We start from the raw sequence: 21,317 nt of genomic DNA on the forward strand, positions 1-21,317 counted from the left end.
TAATTCTAGCTTGCGTCAAGTTGAGAAAAAACAAACAAACAAACAAACAAACAAAAAACAAAAACCCTATCCAGAACATGGAGAATGGTTTCGTCAGACATGTTACCAGCCTTGGTGGACTCACATGTCCAGAGGAAGGAAGTGAAGTTCAGCCCATGCGTGTAGGACATCAGACCACAGCAAGGAGTGGTGGACAAGGGCCAGAAGATGTGAGAAAACCCCTAATAGATGAGGCGTGTGAGCTGGAAGGTGGGAGTGAGTTCCGCCCAAGCACCACATAGATGCAGGGTGGCTGTGGCAGCCTGCCCATAATGCCAGCGTTCAGAAGGCAGAGACAAGGAAAGGGTTCCCCTAGCTAGCTGGGTGGCCAGCTCTGGGTTCAAGTAAGACTCTTTGTCCCAGTGTATAAGGTGGAGAGGAATCATGGAAGACATCTGATGGCCGCCTCTGGCCTCTGCCTTTGTGTGCGCACATCACTGCCTACATATTTGAAAACATGCATGAATACATGAATGCCACACACACACACACACACACAGAGAGAGAGAGAGAGAGAGAGAGAGAGAGAGAGAGAGAGAGAGAGAGAGAGAGAGAGAGAGAGAGAGAGAGAGAGAGAGGAGAGATCTGGGAGAAATTTCTTTCATTTATTCATTCATGTATCTATCTACTTACTTATTTTGTACTTTCGGGGATCAAACCTAGGGCCTGTGTATGAGAGCTAAGCATTCTGAGCTAGCATCGCCAGCCTGAGAAATGTCTTTCAGTGTGGATCCCCCAATTTTGTGGGGTTAAGTATATGTATTTTGGAGCCACCCAGCCAGACTGCCATGAAAAGAAATACATTCCAAACTCTAGTTTGTTTGTGTCTCTTAATTATGCAGATACTTGATGAACTATTATGGAAGGACCCTCGGCTGGTGACAGAAGAAAGAACTGAGCAGAACCCAGGCGCTTTGTTTGTCCGTGTGCTCTAGGATTAGAATAGGTCCCCATCGCCTGTTGTCTGACAGGAAGTACTGTCATTTGTTTCTAGTCCTGTGTGCACCTGCAGACATGGCAAAGCCATCCCTTGGGTGGCAGGGGAGCTCTGAGGAGTTAGGATGACCACTGTGGACGGTAGGAGCTGTGGCTCACATCGGAACGTCTGAAGAGAGATCGGGCCAGGGAGAAATCTGTATGGAATACTTGCTGTCCTGAACAGGGAGATCCTCCTGTTGACTCTCCCTTGGTCTCGTGGATCCCCATAGTCTTTAGCAGTTAGGTATATTACACATTAGATCTCTATTCCTCAGACAACGACTGTAGGGCCCTGGGAAGCCAGAGACTCTTCAGGGATTCTTGTTCCCCCAGGGGACACACTACAGCCTTCACTGTGGCCCAGGAATCCTGACACAGCCTAGCTACTGTGCTGTGTTTCCCGGCCCCTGGCACTTTGTGTCACACATTGTTCCCCTCTGTTCAGGGCCATGGCCCAGATGTCTGGCTTCAGCTAGGCTGCTGTTCTGACATCCGCCAGTCAACTCTTTTATCCCTTCATGGTGCCACAATGCTCACAGGTGGTTTTTCTTTAAGATTAATTTTGTTTTTATTTATGTGTCTGTGTGTGCGCGCCCACAAGGGCCAGGAGAGGATGTTTAACCCCTGCAGCTGAAGTTACTGGTGGTCGTGAGCTACCCAACCTGTGTGCTAGGACCCACGCCAATCTTCTGCAACAGCAGACTCCACGTCTGAGTCATCACATATTCCTGCCTCTCACATGGGCTCCTTGGTGGAGACCTCTTGTGTCTGCATTCACACTGCCTCCCATGACGCTTTCATCTCCTCACACTGCCCCCGCCCTCTGCCGCCCTGAGCATCCCACCCATTCCTGACTTTCATTGCTAGTCTCTCCCTGCACACTCCAGCTAGCTAGCGTGTCAGTGTTACAAAGTAGCCAGTTGTCCCTTGTGTTCCCTGACTTGTCTGAAGCCCTCCAGTGACTGCATTGCCCAGCTGATCCTGCCTTTCCCATGATGCAACTGTTCAGTGCTGGGGATAGAGCTCTGAAGGCAGTCTGTACTCAGAGCACGCCAGGGTGGCCCTGTGACCACATCAAGTGAGAGACACTGACCCTGGCCTCGATGGGGAATGTCCTGTTTACAGATTTGAGTTTTATCTGTCATGCCATCTTATCAAGGCAGTAGTCCTGGACAGCTGGTATAAACAGGGACACCAGAACCCAGTGGCAAGAGTTGGATTGACTTTTTGTGTATTGAATTTTCCATCAGCCCAGATGTCCTTCTTTGCCATGGCAGGAATTGTCCCCCAGGAACCCTTACTCTTGAAATAGGTCCCTACTCTATGAGAACAGGCATTGTCTTGGTGGATGCACATAGCATGCCTGTGTGTGTGCTGGAACTGTAGCGTTGGCTCAGAACAAAGAGCGCCAAAAAGCGTGTGCTTCAGACAACACCTTCTCCGCTGGCTCGTCCTGCACCGTCCAGAGGCAGCCTTAGAGACAGCCTTTTACATTTTTAAAATAATTTAGTTTTCAACAATACAAAACGTGAGATTTGCATCACAGAGAATTCAGATAGCAGCCAAGTATTCTTCAAGAACAATCCTTCAGAATTGCCACTAGGTCCCAACAGCCCTGAAAACAGCACCCGGAAGGTGGTTCTGTCTGCAGATCAGTGTGTTGTATTTTCCCTGTCCTGGAAGCTGAAGGTAGGGCCCCCACTGGAATGTTGAAGGGCCATAGTCTCTAGGTACAAGGTCAGTTGCCTTCACACCTCGCCCCATGGTTACTGAAAATGTCTTTAGCTTCCCAGTCGCTCTTGGTTGTCCCCGCTTCTCCTCCATATGCTGGACACGACCAGTTCCTGTCTGCATGTCCAAGCCTCCTCCTCTGGGTCCCCGTGGATCCCCTCTAGACGTCTGCAACCCACATGGTGGTTCTTTTCATCAGGACCAGCCTGCCCCACCCACCGCCACCCACCACACAGATGGTCCCTGAGAAACTTCCTGTCACTAGGGTGATGAATGGGCGCCTTACAAGGAGCAAATGTGCCGTGCCCCACTTGCTTTGCTGATTGCATGCCATGTCCCTCCCACTCGCTGTGTTCCTGCCACACCAACCTCCCGGCAGCCGCGGCGGGCGACTGGTAACACTCTTCCTACCACGGGGCAATTTTATTCTTTCATTATTTGATTATTGCCTCTAACCGAACCGTACCCCGTTGCAAGCAAGAGCTGTGTCTGCTTGCTTACCTCTGTGTATCTTGAGACGTGTAAGGTCAAGTACAAAGTTGCAGCGCAGAGACACGTGAAGACTGTAAAGGAGTGGATTAGTGGCTTTTTGAAGTATCCATTTAGTGCCGTTTAGGCTGAGACACTGTTCCGTTCCGAGATAATGGAGCGTCTGCCAGGATGAAAATAACTGGATATGGAAGAGGTTTTTCCATTTGACAAGGCAGCAGATGCATCCTTCTGGAATCACCCCATTAGACTTATTTTCCCCTCCGGCTTTGCCAAGGGATCAGTTGCGCTGGTCCTGGAAGCCAAGTCTAGCAGGCTTCCATCACTGTTCCGCTCGCTGTTTCCATGGGGGGGCCATTCTCAGTTCTGTCAAAAGAATGTGCCTTTGATGCCTAGACATCAGAGGAGTGACTGAGAGGATCAGTGTGGGCATTTCCCAATACCCCTGTCCCTGAGCTGGGTCTGCAGACAATGTGTTAGATGTAGCGGGAAAGCACAGGGTGGACGTCCCTAATCTGGAAGCTTGGGTTCGGTTCCCAGCACCCATGTGGCAGTTTATAATTATCTGTAACTCCTGTTCCGGAGAATCTGATGCTGGCTTCTGCCTTCTGTGGGCACTGCAAGCAAAACACCCATACACACAAAAATAGATGATATATTTTTAAAAGTTAAAGGAATATTCAGTAGTACCTATTCCCCAAGTGACCCAGCTCAAGGACCTACCTGTGCAATGCTGGGAAAAACACTTTATGTTTCTAAATCTATTTAGTTATTAGTTAAATATGAGTAATCTCAGGTATCTGCTGCATTGAATTGGTGCAGGATACTTTAGGCTAACATTATTCCGCACAAATGTAATTTAACGCAAGCTACAAATAAAACACATTTTCTAGGAATCCTAATGACAAAAGAAAAGATTAAATTAATTATAAGTTTGTATTTGTGCAGTAGATCTAAAATATTAATGTTTCAATATAGAGTAAATAACAAAAAAGCCATTAATGGGATTTGATTTTTTTTTATTTGTATTCCATCTTCAAACCTACCTGGTGTGCACTTAACACTTGCCTCTGTCCCTCAGTTCAAACTAGTTGCTTTTCAGATACTCACTGGTGAGTACCGACCACTGCATTGCTTTTGCAAATTTACATTAAAAACAGAATCTCAGGACCAGACATGGAAGCACATGCCCTTAATCTCAGTAGTTGGGAGGCAGAGGCAGTCAGATCTTGGTGAGTGCAAGGCCAGCCAGCCTGGTCTACAAAGCAAGTTCTAGGCCAGTCCAAGATCCACGGTGAGATCTGTCTCAAAAAACAAAAGCAAAAGTAAACTTAATAAAACAAGGCAAAACATTTTCTTAGTGGCAAGACCCTGTTGCCGAAGATACAAGATGTCTTTGGTTGCAGGACAGAGACATCAGGCTGGAACTGACCTGGAATCTTTACTACTGTAGCTTTCATATGACAAAAGGTTCTAGGCAGGCTGTTGGGGGAGAAAAGTTGTCAGTGGCCTTCCCAGTGGCGAATTCTGCATGCTGCAATACAAAGCTTACAGGGACAATGTGTCTGCAGGTACAGTAATGGCATGGCCATAACCAACTGCTCTCTAATTAGATTTGAGGCCTACTCTGTGGAGAGAGTTCGTGGCTGGTGAAAAGCCTGTGGACGAGGTGGTCATAGGTCCTTGGAAGCAACATGCTGTTCTGGCAAGCACACGTTACCAAACATCATTCCAAATATATATGTTTATACCCATAGGTTAGTGTTACTCTCAGCCTCGGTCAGGGAAGCTTCTTTTTGTAGTAGGCGATGGTGCGGAGTCTTATAAAACCCATCAGCTGCTAAGAATAAGTGGCTGCTGAGAATAAGCGCTCAGCTTTAAGTAGGGCATCCCTGTCAATCTCCCTGAGGTTCAGGGAGCATCATGGGAGAGGGAATAGGAAGGGTGCAAGAGCTAGAAGATGGGTCCGGTGCTGTGAAATGCTGCCCTCTGGACACCACCATTGTAGCTAAGAACTCCGAGCAGCTGCGGCCACCTGCATAAGACTTGGCACAAGATCCTGCCAATCCAATCATTGCTGCACAGCTGAGGGAGGGGCTCATGAAGCTCCACCCCTCCCTGAGGAGCTGTTGGCAACTGAAGCCTGCTGGGGCAGGAGGAGTCATTTTTTCTTTGGGAGTGTGACCAGCATTCATTTAGACAGCACTGACGCAAGTCCGTGAATTATCAATGAAAGAGAACATGGAGATGGGAGACACACATGGGGGTGCCTTGGGAGAGTAAGGGGGGGTTGGAGGTGGCTACGACACAGATTCATTGTATGTGCATGAAAATTAAAAATCTCTTATCTTGGGGCTGAGAGTATAGCTGAGACACCAGCATGGCTGTGTAAGAGGCCAGACTTGGCCCCAGCACTGCAAACAGAAATGAAAACAGTATCTTCGCTCATATTTTGCATGCAACAAATTTAGACAAAAGTATCACTACTCATTTTACAACTCCGAGAGTGTGATGGACAGGCGTTTATGCCACGCACTCACAGACACTGCCTGGTGGGACGCGTGCAGGCTTTGGTTTCATTGCATCTCAGACGAGTAGCAGGTTACCGTTAGTTCCCAGCGCTTCTCTGCAGCGGTCTCTCTGGGCTGCAGAGCGAGGTCAGCGTCGGGTTTCTGGGTGCCTTTCCTTTGAGAAGCAGGAAGGCGGAAAGCGCTCCAAGTGCTGCATGCCTGTCTCTGGGGTTTGGCTCTTCTCTCTTAATTATTTGGAGCTGGAACAACTTGATTTTAAAACAAAACATATGGGCTGAGAGCAGTTGGGAGGCCATTGGGCACTGAGGTAGTCCTGTAGGCATGCAGCAAGCCGAGGCCCCGCCCTGTGCCATTTACTCATTTAGGTATGGAACACTTCCCATTAATTTTAAACCTTGCCCCCTTTCCAAATTCCTGAACCCTCCTTTGGAAAGACACAAGTCAAACAGGAAACACTGATGCAAAATTGTAAAGGAAATTATGAGTCTCTCTCTCTCTCTCTCTCTTTTCTTTCTCCTCTGTGGAAAACCATCTCTTTCCAAGTTTTTTATTCTGATTCTTGAAAGAAAAGAAAAAATTTCCCCCAAGTGCCAAGGGGCGAAAGGAGACCTATAAAGAGTAGAAAGTCCCGTATCCCACCCCCAGCTGAACTTCCCCTTTTCTCTATGCTGAACACCAGAATGGAGATCGCCCCTTCGACAGTCGGTCCTTCTGTGAAGCCATGTTGTCCCTTCTTGCTTGAGATGGAGTCTCTTGGAGCCAAGGCTGGGCTGGAATGCTTGGTTCTCCTGCCTCCGCCTCCCCGTTTTGAGATTGTAGGTGGGTGCCTGTCTCTTACTTCAGCACCTCCTCTGCTTGCTGGCATCATGATAGGTGACATCCTGATCTCGTCTCATAAAATTCTGGCCTGAACGTTGATTCGCTTCTGTCCCAGGTGAGAATGGGGGTTCATCAGGACTGGTGAGAACACCTGCCCTTGTCCAGATCTCTGTTTCTCCACTTAGGAGCTCTGTGATCTACAGCCTTACTGAAACTTGTTTTCTCTTTTCCTTAAAAAAGGGGCCAGTATAGTGCCAATTTCAGAGTAAAACTGTCGTGACACTCGAAACCAAAACGGCCTCCATCACAGTGAGCGTGGAAAGAATGAGTGGCTGGCACAGGTGGCGTGCATCCACCTTGCTGGGCAGGGAGACAGGCAGTTGGCCATGATACCTTCTGCTCCTATCCCACCCACTGCTGGCGTGATACTGCGGCTGTCACTGCATCTGGGCCGTGACTGCTGCCACAGAGAACTCTAACCTTAGAAAGTCAGACTTAACGAAGCCGGAACCCCGTCCCCTGGAGCATTCCTGGTCCTACAGAATCCTGTGTCCTCCTATCCCCTTGTCAGTTGTGACTATGTTTTGTCTGGACCCTATAAATACGGCACTAACATGCCAAGTCGTTTTGTTCCTGTACGTTTTTCAGGTTTTAGGTCGGAAACATAAAATGAAATAGCACATTGGCCGGAGTAGTGGAAGGCTGACCATAGTTTTCTCCTAGGGTGTTGAAAACAAGAAGTCTTCCTAAGCACCTGTGCTGGCTCGTTTTATGTCAGCTTGACACAAGCTAGAGTCCTTTGGGCATGGGGACTCTCAGTGAAGAAAACCTCCCTCTGTATGTTTGGTCTGCAGGCTAGTCTGTGGAGGCGTTTTCTTAATGATTAATGTGGGAGGGCCCAGATCATTGGGGGTGGGGCCAGTCCTGGACAGGTGGTCCTAGATTGTGTGTGTGTGTGTGTGTGTGTGTGTGTGTATGCAAGCCTTGAGAAACAATCTAGTAAGCAGTGTTCCTCCATGGCCTCAAAGCTCCTGCCTTGAGTTCCGGCCCTATCTTCAGTGATGGACCATGATGTGGAAGTTTAAGCTAAATAAATTCTTCGCTCCTCAAGTTGTTTTTGGTTGTGGTGTTTTATTCCAGGAATAGAAAGCAAACCATGACAGCATTCATTAAAGTAGCTCCCTTGGAGCAAAGGGAGGAGGAGTGGAGACCTAATTATTTTCATTTTTATTTATTTATTTATTTATTTATCGCCAAAGACACGCTAAAGTTCTTCTCTGGGTGTTTAGGATATATTGCACTCTATCTTATTTAAATGTAGCATTGTTTTCTGAGCTCTGGGAAGCTCTACATGTCTGAGTGGACTGATTACCCTTTTTTCTCACGCTCTTCCTCCACTTGGCTTTACTGTCTCCTGCCTGTGTCAGTCCAAACTCCCTGCTGTGAACGGCAAGGTCTTCCTGGGTGGACAGTTTTCAGGCTTCCCTGAAACTAAGAATAACCACCCCCCCACACACACACCGTTGTGCTCTTTGCCCGCGCTCTCAGTAGACAGCTTTTCTGACATTTAACTTAATCAAGATGTTAGTAAAATAAACAGTGTTCTCACACCACCGCCGGACTAAAACTGCTCGCCACCCCACCCCCACCACTTACTCCAGTGTTTGAAAAGTGCAAGTCTCTATTGAGACTAAAGACAAGGAGTTGGGTGAGGTTGCCAGTCACGCTGGGTCCTGGTCATGGCTTCCTAGCGGGTGGGCAGTCCTGCACCATTGTCACGCAATCTTTGGTGCCCCGATCATAAGACAGGCTGTTATTTTAAATACTGTCAGGTGGGGGATGATACTATGAATTCTAAACCACATTTCGGTTTCAGGGATGTTAAACTGTAAAGGGGTGAGCGTGTACCTCTGAGCAGGCAGGATGTAGTGAGAGTCAGTTAAAGTGGTCAGCCCTTTGTGCCGTCAGCGCTTGCGCACCGTGGCCCTCACAGCCCCCCAGTGTGGCCAACTGACAGAGCGGCGGGGTAGCCGGCATCAGTTCATGGTGCACAGTCTGTGTGCACCAAGTTATCCATGGAGGTTCGGGATCAGCTTAGACCAGGAAGAGGACTGACGCCCTTGGAACCACAGTTTTAGTGTCTAAAAAAAACAAAACAAAACAAAACCCCCAAGATCTGGGGATTTCTCTGGATCACATTGAACTTGATAGGATTCTTATTACCTTTGAAGGAGCAGTAAAAAGATTTGTTGGAGAGTGTGGGGGGGGGGGGCAGGGCTCCTGTGCTGTGTCCCCAGTGGGACAGAGATCTCGGCCTCTCTACATGTGTGCCCTTTATGTCCGTGTCTGTCGGATGGATGCCTTGGATGCTTGAACACACTCGCACAAATGTTCATTTCTTTCAAAATGCTACCTGAAGGTTATAATTCATGATGTGAATGACTTTCAGGCACCTGTGGGTCCCTACCCCTTTTTCACTGTTATAATAATTTTAAGCAAAGAGGCGATGGTATTTCTTTTCCTAGTTAACTCACCTTTTAAAAGAAAGCTTTTTTTTTTTTGTTCCCCGATCAAGTAATGCAGTAAAGCAATTAATTAAGAACTTAATTTTCGCCAGACAGTGATGTCGCATGCCTTTAATCCCAGCAATCAGAAGGCAAAAGGCAGGTGGATCTTTGTGAGTTGAGGCCAGTCTGGTCTACAGAGCTAGTTCCAGGACAGCCAAAACGACACAAACCCTGTCACGCAAAACCAAAAAAGAAAAGAAAGCGTATTTTCATGAGTTAAACCGTGGTGTTTCCCCCAGCACTTACCCTGATCTCCTCCTTTTCTCTTGCAGTTTTTGGGAATAACGTTTCTTGGAATTGGACTGTGGGCATGGAATGAAAAAGTAAGTTGACCATCACGAAGACAAACGGGTTTGGTTCGAGGCTGTATTTCTAATGTTTTGTCTTTGACCACCATGGGGTGAAAACACAGTGGTCTGCTGAGGGGAAGCATCTTCAAGACTGTTCAGGTGTCGGCAGTGATCGCTACATCAAAGTAATCGCTACTGTCGCAGCGTGGTGTGGGCAGAGGGGGTGCCACTGGGATTTGAGCAAGGCGTAGCTTCACCCAGCTATGAAGACCTCATTATGCTTCTAAATGTCACTCTGTGACTTGTAACCTTTCACCCCGCCTCGCTTGTCTTTTGAACCCATTTGGAAAATGACTTAAATGTTAAAAAATGGGTTTTCAGTGTGCCATGTGGCAGGATGGAAACCAAATATAAATTTTTGTTTGAATATCCGATGGACTCGTCACTTCCGCACAAGAATATGAACAGGCAGCAGCTGGTCATAAATATTGAGAGATGCTCGAAGTCGATGGTCACATATAGTAGAGAAAAAGGAAACTCTAGAAATACCAAAGGATAGATGCCAAACTGCAGTGAGGATGAGAGTTCTAGGCAGTTTCTGTCCTAAGCTGATGAGTGTATTCTTGTTTCCCCTTCGCTTCTCAATGAGTCTTTTTAATTTTGTCTGATCCTCCCTGGGCACCACTGAAATGCAGAAATGATCCCCACCCCCTCTTGCAACCTGTGACATCGCCCAGTGTGATTTGGCTCCCCTGCCAAGCCCTCCACCTTGTGAGAGGGAGCAGTGTTCAGATTGGTCAGCACCCTGGCAAACTTGGGGCTTAGCTTATTCTCCTGTTATCTCCTGGTTGTTTGTCCTCCTGAGTGCTCAAGGCCAGGGTTCTTCTGAAGTGTTAGATGCCTTAAGAAGCATTATGAGTAAATAGAAAGAAGACCTAAACCAAAGCTCCTGTCAAACAGAAGACTCCTAGATGCCAGTGAGATTTCACAAGTAGACCCTCTTGCAGACAGACCACATGCGGAAAAGTCAGAGGGAGACCTGAGTTTTACCGCTGATTGCAGGCATGGTCCTCAGTCCCCCACACTGCGCAAAAGGAGAGGAGACATAAGCTCTGTTGGCAAAATGCTTGCCACACAAACGTGAGGACCTCAGTTCATCCCTACCCTGATGCAAAAAAAAAAAAAAAAAAAAAAAAAAAACGGGTGTTGTCGCACATATTTCTAATTCTGTCCTGGGGTGGTAGAGACAGTAGAATCCCTGGAGGCAGATTGAATCAGGTCCCAGTGAGAGACCCTGCCTCAAAAACATGAGACAGATGCTGCCTGAAGTTAACCTCTGACCTCCACATGCATGTACACACGTGTGAATGCACACTTAAACACACATGCGCTCTGCATATGTGAATGTATACACACACACACACACACACTTTTAAAAGAAAGAAAATGGCCTCGTGAAAGAGCCTAGAACAGTGGTTCTCAACCTTCCTATCTGCAGCTCTTCAACGCAGTTGCTCATGCTGTGCTGACCCCCACATTCAAACTTCTTCCTTGCTACTGCCTAACTGTAATTTTGCTACTGTTATGAATAGTATTGTAAATATCTGATATGCAGCTCCCAAGGGGGTCATGACCCACAGGTTGAGAACCACTGGCCCGGAGGATAAAGACATTTATTGCCATGCCTGACAACCTGAGTTCCATCCGCAGGCCTCATCTAGTGGATGGGGGGAACTGACTACTGAGAGTTGTTATCTGAACCTCTACGGCATGTGTGCCTCTCTCTCTCTCTCTCTCTCTCTCTCTCTCTCTCTCTCTCTCTCTCTCTCTCTCTCTCTGTCTCTCTCTCTCACACACACACACAGGCTCTCACATACACACACAGAGAGAGACACATCCATGTGGAGACACACAATAAATTCATAAATGTAATAAAATGTAAGGAAAGGATAAGGAGAAAAAGGCACCACCCCTTTATATTTACAGAGTGTGTCTATAATATATAAAATACATTCTGGAAATGCCCTACTGCCCAGCAAACACTAACCTTTGGAGTCAAAGCCATCCTTATACAAAGTAAGACAAATTAAGTTCCCTGAACAGATAAGTTCATCTGTCACCTTCTCTGTTGAATACCAATCTTCTCCTGGCTTGTGGTTAGCTGCTGCTTCATCCCAGTTAAGCCTTGGGATTTGTCCGTGTGGAATCCCAGAACTTCTCCCTTTAGAACCCTCTGTTTGGTTAAATGCCAGATAACACAGCTTCTTACAACCCCTTTAATAAGAGCCCATTTCTGGCTGCTTTGAAAAAGACACTGGACAGCGTTAAATGAACCAGTTGTCTATCCTAGCAATAAACAGGCAGTGAGTCATTTTGAAGGGTTTTCTTTTTTCTCTTTATGAAATATAATTATGTTTTTATTTTGTTGGTGGCCTCATGTATCTCTTTTCTGGTGAAATAAAAAAGCTTCCAAAATTGGCAGCGTCTCCCAAATGGGTGGGGCACCACCGTGTTCAGAAGAGGGTGACATTGCGGTCCTTTGTCGGGGCCGTGGCACTGCTCATGAGTCTGGACCTCAGACACAAAGCTGTAGCAAGGTTGACGCTGAGTCCCTGCCTTGTGTGCTTACATTCTAAGAGAGACACTGGCTGGAAGGAGGTCACTGACCAGGAACTGCATCCAAATACTGGCGAGAAACACTAAGTGCAGGCTACGTAGAGTGACAGGAGACTGGTGTCTACCACTCTACAGTTTGATTGTGACAGTAGTAAGGATTGAACCCAGGGCTTTGGGTGTGCTAGGCAATGCTCTGTTACCGAGCCATAACCCTAGCCCTGAGATGTCCCTATTAGAGCTCAGAACCAAGCTTCCTGAGGAGGAGGTGGCATTGGGATCTTTATGAAGTAAGAGAGATCTACATAGGAACAGGCTGGGCACATTCCAGGAAGAGCTGACAATGGCCTTGCTGACTCCACCTTGGTAACTGCAGAAGCCCCTTGTCTTAGCAAGACCTTTGAGCCTTCACCAAGCCAGGTCTCTAGTTCAAGGTGAGCCCCAGTCAGGTTGAGGGTGCAATGTAGTTTGAACCTGCGGAGCTAACGCCAGCTTGAGGCAGTAAACTCTTAGAGCTGTGGCATTTCCTTTAAAGGAGGAGGCAAGGACAAAGTTTTGAGCCGACCCAAAGCTGGAATGATGTTAAATCCACTGCAGGGATCAGATTTCCTGAGTACGCAAAACCTCAAACACATCTATGGAATGCAGAAGCAGCGGAGGTAAAAATTACTGCCCTTCAAATTTACTATTTATCAGTCCGAGTTAACATTGCAGGTGGATCCTGGGGAAAAAAAATCGCTAAATAGCTTTATCTAAATTCCAACTTGGTCTTGAAGATACAGAGAAGGGCTGTGTCTCCAGGGGAAGCTGGTCTGCCCTTAGTTTTCCATGACCTCAGGGTCTGCTCCTTGGAAAGAATGTCAGCAGTTATAGCCCATGAATCACCTCTGTAGCACCCTTGGCAGCGTGTAGCCGAAGTGAACTCATTTATCCCAGTGCCATTCCTGGATGCAAAGCTTGGGATGGATCCTAATGCTGGGTCTAGGAAGATGAGTTTGATGAGTTTGACCCCAGATGCAGCAAGGGTATGTACATATTCATAAGAGATAGGCTACAGTAGTGTTGCAGAAATGTTGGTTGGGAGCGAATGTGCACGTAACAAATTTCCAGGGGGCCCTACGCGTGCCATTGCTTTTACTATTACAAACTTTCTTTTCCATCAGATGAGGGTACTGTGGGTTTTCACCCTGTTTGGGAAAACTGTTGGATCCCACAGAATAAATCCTTCCACATGCTTGCTCTTGAGGTTTCTGAGGATGGAGCTCTGTTTCATTTGGGGTTAGCAGACGAAGCGTCTTTTCTCTGGGTGCTCTTCATATGCTGTGGGCTGAAGTCCCATTGCCATCCTTGATCATGTTCCTCTGGTCTCTCCATCATATACCCTTTCCATCACTGAAAGAGGACTAGAAGAGCCATTGAGAGCAGGCCTAGGGGCTGGAGAGATGGCTCAGCAGTTAAGAGCACACTTGCTGTTCTTGCAGAAGACCTGGGATCAGGTCCCAATGCCTACATGGCAGTTCTGTCTATAACCCTGGTTCCAGGGGTTCCAACGCCCTTTCTGGCCTATGTGGGCACTTGGTGCACATGGTATAATACATACACGCAGACAAAAATGTGCACAGACATAAACTATAAATCTTTTAAATATTTAAGCACTTTTTTTTAAAATGAAGGACAGTATACCTGGATTGTGTCCTATCTTCCTTCCACGGTGTCCATGCAGTTTGAGACCCACTGCCCATCCCTGAGCCCACAGCTCGCTGACAGTTCCAACTTGTTCTCAGACTCGGCTGTCTCACCACATCTGCCTCACATCTGGCTGGGTTTGGGGGTCGGTGCACAATTAAGCATGCCCACAGTAATGTGCGGGCCCACCTTTCCTCTCCTGCAGCCCAAACCTCTCTCACCTAGAAGGCTGCCCTCCCAATCGGTGTGGCTTCAGCTGCACATTTGGATCAATCTCCTTCACTTCCTCAATCAAGTCTTCCTCCCCTTTCTCTACTTTCACGTATATGCAGATCTGCTCCAGAAGGGCTGGGGTGGCCCTGGACACTGTTCCCACAAGCCTTCTCCCTTGTCCTGATGGCAGCCGCTAATAAATGCCATCAGAATGTTGACCGGGTGAAGGACATAGCCTGAGACGTCATGAGAATGTTCCTCTGAGACTGACCTCCGTCCAGTTGATGTGCACCCCGGGGTCAGTCCCAAGGCTTCTGCTATCAGCTGGTCAATGTGTCAGATCATCGTTTTAAGTCCTGTGTGTAGTAGGCAGCATCCTCCACTTGGTCTTTCCTCCGTCTCTTTGCCAGCCTAGGAGCTTAGCTGCACCTCCCGCTTTCTCACTGGGCCCTTGCTGGCTCCTGCCGTGTCCTCATCCTCCTAATGCTCGGAAACCCATCAGCAGAGCAGGGACCTTGGTGCTTCACTCCTCCAGTCTGCCCACTGGTTCTAGGAGATCCGTGCTCTCCTCACAGCTTGACTAATCCCACCTCAACTTCTTGACTTGTAAATTTTGGAGTACCCCTACCCTGAGACTGCTTTTGCCTTCACCTATGCCCCTTCTTCCCCTTCCTGTGTTTTCTCACCTTGGAGGACTTCTGCTTGTGTTGTAAAAATGTATTGCTGGGTTTCTCCCTGTACAGAGGTAAGTTCACCATGGGCAGGGAGCCTTAATTCCCTGCTCCAGTACCTGACCACATTAAATGGCACATTTGTATTTTATTTTACATCATGGGGGGCGGTGCTGGTATCTGCCGAGCGGAAGTGCCCTCAGAGGACAGAAAGACATCAGATGTTCTAGACCTGGACTATTTATGAGCTGCTTGATATGGGTGCTGGGAACTGTCCTTAGGCCCTCTGTGTGAGGGGCACATGCTCTTAACTGCCAAGCCATCTCTCCAGTTCCTAAGTGACACATTTTAGGGTGATGTTCAAGATGTCTAGGGGCCGTAGCTAAGATGGTGCAATGTTTCCTGGGGTTCACAAGGCCCTGAGATCCATCTCTAGTTCATAAACCAGATGTGGTGGCCAATGCCTGTAGCTCCATCATCTGGAGGGGGATTCAGGAAGATGAAGATGTAAAGTCATTTGGGGCTGTATAGAGAGTTTGGGTTATGTGGGATCCTGTCTCAAAGAATGAAAAATTGGGAAGGGGAGAAAAGAAGGGAAAAAAAGGATTATACGGGGCTTGATTGTGCATGCCTGTAATTCCAGCGCCTGGGGACACTGTGGGCAGGATGGTTACAAACTTGAGGTCAGCTTGGGCTACTTGATAAGACCATGTATTGAAAACAGTAGTAAGAAATATGATCTTTGAAACAATGAAAGAATGGATGAATAATGAACAGTGGTGCCTTCTGTTAAATCCTGGCCATTCCGTGACCTCTGTCATTGAGTTCCAGAAGTCATCATCGTACAAGATCCCTAGGGAACTGACTATCACACCTCTTACTGCATGAAAGGAGATAAAATTACATCCGGTTTGTTTCTGGTGTCTGCTCTGAGTGGCACGGCCTTCAGAATAGCACATTTGTGGCTTTTGAGAAATGGCCTTTTCTTTCTATTGTTCAGAATGGGAATCTCTATGATCATCTTGTTTTGTGAGAGGATGAAGGTGGTTTCCCTCTCCTGTGCTGCCCAGCTTCCCTGTTCATTACTTAGTTCCATAGAGGAGAGGGGTTGCATCACTGATGACTGCAAGGGAGAGTTTTACAGACAGTTGTTGCCAGGGGAGGAGGGGCTTCGCTTCCCAGAATAGGAGAAGCTTTTCCTCGCACTTCCGTGTGACTTTGGGGTTTCCAGTGTCCCCCACTGCCTTCTCTATCTAACATAGACCTTCCACTTGGCAAGCTGAACTCCTTGAGGACAGTAGTTCGTGGTCTCTGCCTCACAGTCCCCTCCTGTGTAGTGAACATCCAGATGTTCACAACCACACAAATGAGGTGCACAAAGAATTCTGTGCTTGCACAGTGCTGATTAGGATAAAAAGCTCCTCCTAAGGAGGTTTCATTTTCAGTCCTGTGGTCTGTGCGTTACATTGGGTTAAACTTTAAGAGGAAGGTGGTGTTGTGTTTCAGAAATAGAGAAACCAAGGCCCCGAGATGTGAGGCTGGAATTCCTGCTCTCTCTCTCTCTCTCTCTCTCTCTCTCTCTCTCTCTCTCTCTCTCTCTCTCTCTCTCTCTTTCTCCCCCTCTCTCTCTCCTGTCCCCTCTGGTCCTCCGTTATTCTCCCTCACATTCTCCACCAGTTCCCTAGGTGGGAAGAAAAGAGCAGCTACACAGCCCTGATCCCGGGAGGGACAGTGGGAAAGTGAATCCCATATTCTGTTTTCCCCACCTTTCCCATATTTAGGGACAATTCTGTCTCTTCAGGGCCTTCTTTCCTCCCTGGTGTCTGTATCTAGAAATCTCTTCATCACCATCTCCTAGTAGACTCATCTTGTAAGAACGTCCCCTGTGTTCCCAGGAAGGAGCATTGGGAATGCCAAGTTCTGGACAGCCAGGCAGATCATTGCAGAGGACCAGTTCCCATCCCCGAAGAAGGCAGTGGGTGGACGGACTTGGCTGCCCCAGCTGTGGGGCCCCTTTGAAGGGATAGCTGTAAGATGCTGCAAGGCGTCTTCAGAGATTTCCCTCTACTGACTGAAGTGTAGCTGGTTTGTCTGCCTCCCTCCTCAGCTGTCCTTGTCACATCCTGAGGTTTCCTGCCACATCTGAAGCGCTGCACACAAGGCCGCTTTTGGTCAGGGCCTGGACGATGGCCCTGTGATCTCTCAGCCCTGAAGCAAGTACGGGATGTGATTTTTAAAAAATCAAATAAAATCTCTGTTTTTGTGCATAACCCTTGAAATGTTATTCACACAAGTTTCTTAGGTAGAAAAATTCAGACGGGTTCAAGGGTCAGTGGCTTGGTTACTAACGGTCAGATCTCCATTCCTGGCCCCTTCTGAGACAGATGCCTGTCTGGCACTAAGATAGTATCTTTTACCCATGCCGAACTGCTTTGGGGCCTGAGGAGAGGACATAGATCCTAGTCCACTTTCTGTCAGAGTACTACTTCCCTCAGAGTGGGGATGAGGCTTTGCTCTGGGACCTGGTAGCTGCTAAGGGGAATGAATGGTTTCAGGTCTTACTGAGGTTTCCCTGCTGAGTCTCTCTGCCTCTTAGTTGCTTTGAGCTGATCTATGCCTTAGTGGCCACCTGATCCCCTGCCAGCTCCTCTGTCTTATCCCTGTCCCTCCAGATTTTGCTGCTGCCCCCACCTCACCATGGTAGGCAGCTCTGTCTGGTGGGGATCATCCTGGCCCAAGCTGCCTCTTTCATGCTGCCCTTGTGATTTCTCCTGGTCACAGCCATCTACAGAAGAGGCCAGTCCAACCAGGAAAGCCCTTGCCTGCCTCCGACACTAGGGCACTCAGCAGCCCCCCCCTCCAGGTTCCCAGGGCAGGAGTGAGTCCCCAGAGTCCGCTCCTTTGCCTAGTGAGCAGGCCCCTGTGTCTCTACCACAGACCACCACCCGCAGGCTCCCTGGTTGTCCCTTGACGCTTTACATAAGCGCTGAGTGAAAAGAGAAATCTCACCTCCCACACACGTCCCCCGGGAGCCGTGTCATTCGTGAATCACTTCTTTTGGATCTGGGTTCTGGGGATCCGACCTCAGATCAGCACATACAGCAGAAACCCCACTGACGGCGCCATCTCCCCAGTGCCCCCGGCAGTTGATGTCCCCTCACCACCATTTGCCTGCCTGACTCAGCTGGAGCCATCTCCCACACCTTCCCACTCCTCCACCCTTTCTCCTCAACCCCCCCCCCCCCCCCCCCGCCCCAGTGGAGGACTGGAAGAGCCTAGCTCTGCCTCCCTTGGGTTTTCTGTTCTGGTGAAATCCGAGACAAGAATGTTCGAGCCTATTGTACGTTTCTTGATTTCGCTGTGCTGCATTAGAGATAAGAAGCCCCTCTCCCGCTGCTGTCAGCAGGTGCCGTTCAGCAGGGTGTTTCAAGAGGATAGGACGACAGCTCAGTGGGCAGGTGACCTAGCTGCAAACCCCTACTCGGCCCTCTTCCTTCCTTCCTTCCTTCCTTCCTTCCTTCCTTCCTTCCTTCCTTCCTTCCTTCCTTCCTTCCATCCTTCCGAGATTTGGGCCTTGCGCTCTCTCACTTTGCGTGTCTCCCCACCGGAGCACCCAGCTGGTTGGTTCGGCATGAGGATGAAGTAATGGGGCATCCCAGGGCCTACTGTAGTTGGTGCTCAGTAGGGCGACTCTCCAGATAGGAATTTTGTTGAACTCTCTACAAAGGCTCCACCAGAGGCTTCCATAGTGCCCAGCCACCGCTTGCCGCTTGCACAGGGCTTCCCAGCACAGAGGCCTGGGCTTGCCCCGCCTGAGTGCCTGAAGGACAGGTCCAGTTTCTCCGTGACACCCTCGTCTACTTTCATCGCTTGTCTCTCTCACACACATGCACACACACACACACACACACACACAGAGAGAGAGAGAGAGAGAGAGAGAGAGAGAGAGAGAGAGAGAGAGAGAGAGAGAGAGAGAGAGAGAGAGAGAGAGAGACCCGGTTGACTAAATTCTGTTTCTTTGCCTCCACACATGCCGACAGGACCTTCTGTGCCTCTTCTCTGTGCACATGGCACCACTACGGATCTCTGCCCCATGGGCTTGCCCTGTAGACATGCTATGGAGCGTTGCTGAATCTTACTCTAAATGCCCATGGCTGACCACAGTACTTGGCATCTCACCTTTGGGCTTCACACTGAGACGAAATAATGTACTGTTGAGTTACATGACTTGAACGGTGCTCCTTCATTTCCTGTAGTCTGAAGGCTGGAAGTGTAGATCAAGGTTCTAGCCAGCTATTCAGTTCCATAAGAAGGCTGCCAACCTGGTCTACAGAGGGCGACCCCCTCACTGCATCTGCCTGTGCCAGGGTGAGAGAGGACAGGATCTTCCTCTTCTCACAGTGACACCTGTCAGGTCACGGGCGTCCAGCCTCATGAACGTCTCTGAGCCTAATTTCCTTCAAAGGACACCGCCTTCAAATGCTCTCACGCTGGTGGTGATTGTATTTCAGCATATTAATGGGGGAGAGAGGCATACAGTCCTAAACTGAACCGTTATTATGATTTCAGTTCAAATATGCCGCTTAAGACTTGAATGTCCCTAAGTGTGTTTTCTGTATTCTTAGTAGGTACATAAAAGTATCTGTCAAGTGGCAGAACATGGAACATGGAGACCTTGGGACGTGAGACACTTCTGTGTAGGGCTGTTCCTGTATCTGCGGGGTAGCCGCTCACTAGTGTGTGTATGTGGCGGGGGGAGGGGGAAAGCACCCTGTGTTCTCTACCTTAGAACTTGGCCTAGCCACTCTCCCAACAGCTGCTTGGCTTCAAGATTTTCTATAGGCCTAAAAGATGATCCTCCTCATCTTCTCAAAGATATCCCATGAGCATTTCTTTTTTTAATGTGCAGGAGGGGATTACCTGAGTCCCTCTGATGGCCTTTCTTGACAAGGGACATAGACAGGATCATATGCCTTTGAAACAGCTCGCTTTCTTGCTGGTGAGCTTTTTCTACTAGGCATGGACTAAGCTGCTCTCACCCCACCACGCCTCCTGAGACTCTTCAGGTCTGGCAAGCTCTCCTGCTGCCCCTCATCCTCTCCCCTCTCCGGCCTCTACAGCAGTTCATCGAATAGATGGAAACTTGAGTTTTTGCAAAGCGGCTTTGCCAATGGAACATTCTCGGGAGGGTCTTTGATACTGTAGGCCCCTGCCTGGTCCTTCTGTGGGCATCGTTCAAAACCACATTTCCGATTATCCAAGACCACCCACTCTCGAGTAGCTGCGTTTTCTTTGAAATGTTGCACCTGTCACTATCGGTTGGCTTGGAAATGTTTCCTTCGCTCATGTTCTGGGGAAGTTTTCAGGCCCACCGCAGTCGGGCCTGGTGTGTGGAGAGGTAGGTGAGTCGGGGTCCAGTGTCGTAAATACCGCCGAGAGGTACATCTGGTCTGGGTTTGCATACACATTTCATGTGCCTGTCCCTCTGTTTCTCGTCCAGCAGCTGGAAGGAATGTGCTTGTGTATGCAAAGGCAGGAGAGCCCCAGGCCCTGGGGTGCGTGTGTGCTATTTTTGCACTGCTTCTCTGTGTGGGTTGACAGAGAAGAGGCTGCAGGCTGCCAGGTGGCACACAGAGGCTGCTCTGCCGGCTCTGAAGAAAACCACAGACACTCCTGAAGTGCATTGGCTCGCAATACTCCGAAGCTTTGTTTGCCTTTTTTGTTTCTGGCGTTTGCATAGCAACTTCTCTGGAGAAGATCTCAGCACCCAGAACAGCCTCCTTTGTTGCGGAAACACGTAGACGGCAGGCAGGACGAGGTGCTGATGAGGAGGGGAAGGCGGGCAGGAAGGTCAGCAGAGGCTTCCACATTCTTCCTGAGACATACTATGTTCATCAAACCGTGGAATGGCCAGCGCTCACAGGGGCAGAGTGTAGTTGAGCGACTGAAAAGGTCATTGCAGAGTTCCATCGGCCGACACGTCCAGTCAGCTCCCTGACTGTGGCTATGTGCAGCTGCTGAGCGTGCAGTGTCACATGACCGCTCTGTGCCCTCCGTCCTGCTGGACCATTTCTGTGCACCTTCAGAGGCGTTTGTTCACTTATGGCTACCCACTCTGCCTTTCTGTGCACATCTTAGATTATTTTCACACACGCCTTAAGATCCAATCAGCATGCTCCATAGACTGCCGCCCTACTAGGCGTCATCAGCAGATGTGGCCCCAGATTTCCTTAGACGGGCATCAGGTAGGACAAGTACTTGGATCAGGAGAGTTTAGCATCTCGGGTGCCCCTATGGATGCAGTGGCTCCCTCCTGTTCTAACATCATAGTGATGGCCATGATAGAGGTGAGCTTCCCTTGCATTCTCTTCTTGTGCCAGGTACTCAGCACAGTGTTTGCATCTGCTTGATTCATTTCATTTTCGTAATAACCTTATGTCATAAGGTATAATTTCACAGATGTGTAAATTGAGGCTTAGGCAGGTGAGGTACCTTACCTATGATCACATAGGTAGGAAGTAGAGAAACTGAGATGCAAAACAATTTTGTCAGATGGAAGATAATAACAGGTTCTAACAAGGATGTAGCAAAGGGAACCCTTGCACCGTGTCGGTGGGAATGTAAATTAGAGCAGCCGTTCTGGAGAGAGCCATAGGGGTTCCGCAAAACATTCAAGGCAGGAGCCAGGTG

The 21,317-nt window shown here is 48.6% G+C and overlaps 1 protein-coding gene across 1 annotated transcript in view; it reads left to right on the forward strand.

The window, feature by feature from the left end:
- Positions 1 to 21,317, forward strand: part of Tspan5 (tetraspanin 5) — a 170,562-nt gene that overhangs the window by 120,735 nt on the left and 28,510 nt on the right. Inside the window, exon 2 of the mRNA XM_038311203.1 lies at positions 9,427 to 9,477. Within this exon, the coding sequence (XP_038167131.1) occupies positions 9,427 to 9,477 (51 nt within the window). The remainder of the gene's footprint in view (positions 1 to 9,426; positions 9,478 to 21,317) is intronic.

Source organism: Arvicola amphibius, chromosome 14 (genome assembly GCF_903992535.2).
Source record: "Arvicola amphibius chromosome 14, mArvAmp1.2, whole genome shotgun sequence".
Classification (NCBI taxonomy): domain Eukaryota; kingdom Metazoa; phylum Chordata; class Mammalia; order Rodentia; family Cricetidae; genus Arvicola; species Arvicola amphibius.